Source organism: Equus caballus, chromosome 22 (assembly GCF_041296265.1).
Source record: "Equus caballus isolate H_3958 breed thoroughbred chromosome 22, TB-T2T, whole genome shotgun sequence".
Classification (NCBI taxonomy): Eukaryota; Metazoa; Chordata; class Mammalia; order Perissodactyla; family Equidae; genus Equus; species Equus caballus.
In genome coordinates this window covers 21,001,056-21,007,055 of record NC_091705.1, presented here as the reverse complement: position 1 = coordinate 21,007,055, position 6,000 = coordinate 21,001,056, and the positions used below count along the sequence as shown (strand labels likewise).

Below are 6,000 nucleotides of genomic sequence, written 5' to 3'. Positions count from 1 at the left end.
CAGTGAGAAGAGCTCACAAGTGAGGTTCTAGCAGTGGGAGATGGGACAGTACATCAGAAAGGGCTTTGGGGGTGGGGGCCAGCCTGGTGGCACAGCAGTTAAGTGTACGCGTTCCATTTTGGCGGCCCGGGGATCGCCGGTTCAGATCCCAGGTGCAGACATGGCACTGCTTGTCAAGCCATGCTGTGGTAGGTGTCCCACATATAAAGTAGAGGAAGATGGACATGGATGTTAGCTCAGGGCCAGTCTTCCTCAGCAAAACGAGGATTAGCAGCAGATGTTAGTTCAGGGCTAATCTTCCTCCAAAAAAGAAAAGAAAAGAAAGGCCTTGGGCCTCCTGCATGGGGATTCAGAATGCAGATTCCTGGGGCCCTGATCAGACCAACTAGTTCCCTTGCCTGGGAATCTGCACTTTAAACAGAGCTCCGGTGACAGCTTCCACAGCTTTCACAAACATCCTAGAACTTCTCTGGTGCCCTATCCTAACCAGGGACAAGACAGACAGAAAAGAGCCCTGGGATGCTCTCACTTCCTCCCCCGGCCCAAGTGCAAGTGGCGTCGTTGCCAGAGATGAGCCGGCAGCCCCTGGCCCCTCCAGGGCCCCTCCGCGTGTAAGTGATGCCTGAAACATGAGGCCACGCCGCCTCCTAGCAGAGAAACCCGAGTGGAGGAGTGTGCAGCCGGATTGAAGGACCGGGGACTCAGGGCCTCGCCGCCTCCCTCCCACGCTTCACCCGCCGCCACGCTGAATCTCAAACAAGCCGAGGAGCCCTGGCTGCTGGAGGGGCCCAGGAAGTGAGGCCAGGCACCATGAGGGCAGGAAGGCACCCGAGGCGGAAGGCCTGCATGGACAAGCAAGCCGCATGAGCCCTCAGGGGCTGAGCAAGCCCTGCTGACCATGAGCCGCCAGCTACAGGGCCTCGGGGAGGAAGGTGAGTCCACCCTCATCTCGCAGGGCCCACCCACAGGGTTCCTGGGCTGCTGCAGGAGACGGGGAAGCAGAGGATGTCTTGCCAGGACAGGGACCCGGGTTTGAGTCCAGGGCCTGGCACTTGCTCGCTGAGTGGCCTCAGTCTGGTTATCCAGCCACTCCCCGCCTCATCCATGAGATGAAGGCAGCCACCGCTTCCTTGCAGGGCTATTGGAGGGATTAAAAACAACATGTGCACAGTACCTTGCACAGCGCCTGTGTCAACACCGTGTGGCAGAGGCCATCAGAGCCCGCCAGGGTCTTTCACCCTCCTGCTGTCTTTGTTAGAGTCACCTTTCCTTAGCAATCCCTTCAGCAGTTTTCTCTGTCTGTCTGTTTGGGGCAAGGGGTTGTGGGGATGTCCTGACTCCATGACTATTCCAGGATGTCAGATAAATGTCAGGACTGGAGACTCTGGGGCTTGCTAGTCAAATAACCGCAGCCGGGTTCCAGTCTGCGGAGCCGCGAACCAGCTGAGGGTTCGCACAGTGAAATGGGGCAGTGCAGAGAGGGGAACTTTCCAGAGGTCAGCTGTTCATCCCGGGTGCATCTCTTACAGCAGGAGGTGGAGTGAGAGGGCGGGCGAGGAGCGGCTCTCCGGGCACAGGTGAGAGGGGCGTGCATTCTGGGGAGCCTGCAGTGCCAGCTCAGCCTGGCAATCCAGCCCCCATCCAGTGTTCTTTTTCACCCTCTTTCTTCTCTCTCCTCTCTCTCCCTCCATTCCTCCCTCCCTTGCTCACTCTTATTCAACACAATGCAAGGAGCCCTCCGAGGCAGGTGGTTTAATTGGGGAGGGAGCAGAGTGCTGGGCAGAGAGGGCCTGCCCTCAGCCCTGGGTGGCAGGGGTGATGCCCAGAGCTAGTGACACTGAGTTGAGCCTTGGGAAGCAGTGAACATCCACCAGCCTGGGGGGCAGGGAAGCGCGTTCCTGGCGGCTGGGAGGAGGTAGAGCCGGGACTCACACCCAGGCCACCTGACTCCAGACAGCCCTCTCTTAACCTCCACAAAATGCAGCAGAGGTGGGTGCTTGGCCACCTCCCATCAGGAATGTGGCCACAGGTCTTCCGTGAGCCAGTGAGGCTTTACCCAGAGCGGGCAACCAGCTCCTGGAGAAGCCGGAGGAAGTTGTAGGCCAGAGAGCAGACCGTCCGCTGCCATTAGGAGGCCAGAAGCCACATGCACAGTTGGGCATCCTACACTTCAGGTCACAGATGTGTGTGGATATGATGTTGTTTCTCCTCTTTGCATCCCAGGCAGGGCCCCAAGTGTAGGTGAGGAAGCAGAATCTTGGGGAGCAGTGGACTTCTGGGGGGTTGGAAGAGATGCCCCTGCCCCATTGTGGGCAAAGGTACTTGTCCTGGCCCCCACCCTGGCACACAGTACGTGGAGGCATTGGCCCCAGGATCCACCTCATCTGCCTCTTTTGCCAAGCCCTTCCCTCTTGTCGCCTACTGTGCTTCTACTGCTGGGGGCCTGAGTCCCTGATGAGGCAGCTCCATGACAAGGAGGGAGACCCAAGAGGAAGACATACAGAACAGCCAGGGCTCTGGGCAGGAGGGAGGGGCCGTGGAGGCACCACTGGAGTCTCAGCACTGCTTCCTGCCCCCGGAGCTGCCCCGTGGCTACTGTCCCTCCTCCCAACCCCACCAGTCCTTACCTCCCTCCAGGGACATGTGAGTGGACATGAGAAAGGGCACCGTGCCCCAGTGTGGCGGGATGAGAAACCCCTTCCACACAGGGTCAGCTTCCTTGGTGACAGTTGTCTGCTGGGTGTCTGAGTCTGGTCCTTCACGTTCCATTCCCATGTTGTCCTCCAGTTGCTGTCCCTTCCGCACCCAGCCTGGGTCCCCCTCTGCCCCAGCTGAAGGGGCTGACCTTGTCGGGGGTCCCTGTGGGCAAATGGTCCTTGGGCAGGACTGAAATGGAAAGTTGTTTTGCCTAAAACGAAAACCTTTTCCTACCGAAATATTCCACACACACCCCCTTCCCTTTGCCACTCTCCCCTCCCCATAGAAAAGAGGAAATGGGTCGGAATTTTCACCTCAGGGCTCCAAATGGTCCAGGGGTGCCGTGAAGTTAAATGTTGGGAATCTGTTAAATTAAGTGAAACCCAATTACGCGAAGATTTCCATTTTAAATCTCCTCTGGAGTCACCTCTAGGGGACCTGATATCCTATTCCTTCAGCTTATGTTCTACAAGGAGGAAAAAAAGTGTCTGAGAACACAGAGTTCTCTTCTCAAAATGAGTTATTATTCCATTAGTGAAAGAGGGTCAGAAGGCTCCCTCCTCCCGTGTCATCGGGCGAATGCACTCACCTGTTCAGATCACCAAGTTGGAGGGTGAGCCTGACCCAGTGGGCTTCCAGCTGCTCCTCAGCCCATCTTCCGCTCTGAATTGTCTGACTCAGTGAGGTGCACAAATGCGAGGAGGCCTGCCGTGTGTGAGGGAGCGCATGCTGGGCTTGGAGGTCTTCCTGAGGCGACAGCTGCCTTTCTAGCTCCTAAATTATGCATCATGTGGAGTCCATTGAAAACTGACTATGAAGAGAAACTGAAAAAGCAGCTTCTTTCCTGTGTGGAGGTTTGGGGAAGACTGAAGGGCAAACTCAGGCTTGCTTTCCACAGTCCACATGAAGTTTGTTCGGTTGGGAAATTAGATTACAATAGGAATCACAGCTTGGAAAAAAATGTATGAACTCCCCAAGTTATAGCTACGATGCTTGGAAGAATGCTTGGTACAGCTCGTTATGAAAAAGAAAACTATTTATTAGCTGATTGAGGACACATGGAGTTCAGAAGAGAATGCAAACATATATTGACTTTCTTATCCAGTCCTTTCGAGCATATGGAGCCAGTCTTGGATGCGGGCCCAGGAGACCCTTCTCCTTAATCCCTTGCCCACTCTCTCTGCTCCTCTGCCCTCTCTGAGAGCCTAGCTCAGTTCTAGAGCTTTCCTAGGAGTCTTGGCTCCAGTGACTCACATATTCTCACTCTTACTCCCATGTCTTTGGAGGGAGTGGATTTGTTTCTGGCTCCCTCCCTCCTCCAGGAGAGGGTTGAAGTCTTCCAGAGCCCTGGGGAGGAGCATCTACAGGACAAACCCATCTCTCACTGGCTAATACTGGCCAGCTTCCTAAATTGGGTGAGTTATTATTGCATTTAATCTTTCTTTACATTGTCTTACCAAAAATCCTTTTCCTACAGGGGATGAGGAGAAGAAAGAGGTTAGGGCAAAGGTGGATGAAGAAAACATGTCCTGCCACACAGACAATTACCTGTCTTTGAATCTGTAAACAGCACCCAGTGCTTTTCAGTGTGCTTTTCAGTTATCTCATTGGTCCCTGCTGTAATGGCAGCAATTGGAAACCAAGTCCAAAAGACATGGACACTGTTAATGGTGGAGTCAGACGCATGCTTGATGCCTCTTCTTGCCTTCACAGCAAGTGAAGAGCCACAGCAGACATGCTCACAGGGCCTGCCCTACGGTGACTAGGGATCAGTGTCCCCAACAGCCTCTTCAGTGCTGCTAGCATGATCCTTTGATGAGACCACATCCTGCAAAACATGCTCCAGAATCTCCCACTCCATATTTCAACCCAGCTCCCCATAGGCATAGACCTCTCTCTGGGCAACCTCCTCTCTCCACACACCCTGCCCTGACCATACCTGAGGTTCGGCCCTGCCTTGGTTACCCATGCCCCAAACTTCTTGGCATTTCCACTGGGGCCCTTCGAGCCCCTGTTTCCTCTGCCCAGAATCCCCCCACTTTGTAACAACCACCACCCTCTCCTATCTCCACCCCTTTCTTCTCTTGGCAGCCTCCTGTTCGTCCTTCAAGATTCAAAGTAAACATCAGTTCTTTGTGAAGCATTTCCAACCATCCCGATCATAATTCACCACTCGGTATTTCCATGGCCTCTTTTCTTTAGTCCACCATTTATTCCTTCTTTTTAAAAACAAAATACGTTTATCTAAGTTATCATCAAAAGCCGGCTCCCTAAATATCACCAACATAAGATGTTGATAAGACAAAACTGATTTATTACTTAGAGCAGACAAAGCTTTGGCAGTGTCGCACAGAGGGGAAGGTAAGGTCAGAATTTATTGAAAATTGAAAGTTTGATTTAAGGCAATTCTTTCAAAGTGAAAGTTTGATTAGGATTGGATAAAAATCACAATACAACAGCAAGGCCAGGATTTTGAGGCAAGGCATTCAGAGAATCTTAGAGTGCAAATTTTCTGTGATGCTTTCCATTGAAGAGTTGATGGGTCTTTGGGAAAATCCTATGATGAACAGTCAAGCCATTTGCCTGGGCAAGACACCCCCAGAAAAATAAAGTGATGCTAATAAAGACAGAGGCATAGCACAAAGTCATCTTAATATAGAGACAAAGGTGTAGCCTGGGTTCTCCGTGTCCAGGCTGAGTGTGGGGTAGATGGTTTTGGTTCTCAGTCCGTCCTTGTGGTCATTCTTCAGCCTGAGCTGAAGGGCAGACCATCAATATCTGAGAGTGTCAGTGCAGATCGTCACCAGTGTTTGAGGTCTCATACTTGCATGTCAATTGTCCCTTGATAATTATTTCAGCCTCCAAGTTTCTGATGGTAATTGTTTCAACCTGTGAGTCAGATTGCCCAGTTCTTTCTTCTGGATGACCCTTTGCTGGACTATTTGATACACAGCAGATGCAGCTGGAGGTCACACACCTGAACACTGGTGCACAGGTAAATACTAAGAGATTATGACCAGAGTTTATAGAGTCCACTTTTCATCCAGGAGCCAGGAGTGCCCACGCTGAACAATAGAACAGATCTCATGCCCAATCTGAAGAGTGCACAGAACCAAATATGGGGTCATTAGTCAAATGGCCCAGTTTTCTGATGTCTTTATTTACTTCTGGAATCCTTTAACAATGGTAAAGGTCTCTGAGAGATCTGCAGGAATGTAAGTGCATCATCCTTCCCCTAAAACAACTCACATCACCTTGGCCCTCGAGAGCTCAGTATTACAGCTGAAGCAGCTCTGTTCTGAG

The 6,000-nt window shown here is 52.3% G+C and overlaps 1 protein-coding gene across 1 annotated transcript in view; it reads left to right on the top strand.

Moving 5' to 3' along the window:
• The first annotated feature begins 749 nt into the window (after positions 1–749).
• The window catches only part of TMC2 (transmembrane channel like 2), a 73,040-nt gene continuing 67,789 nt past the window's right edge, over positions 750–6,000 (top strand). The window contains exons 1-2 of the mRNA XM_070247798.1: positions 750–932; positions 1,530–1,577. Of these exons, the coding sequence (XP_070103899.1) occupies positions 899–932; positions 1,530–1,577 (82 nt within the window). The 5' untranslated portion in view covers positions 750–898. The remainder of the gene's footprint in view (positions 933–1,529; positions 1,578–6,000) is intronic.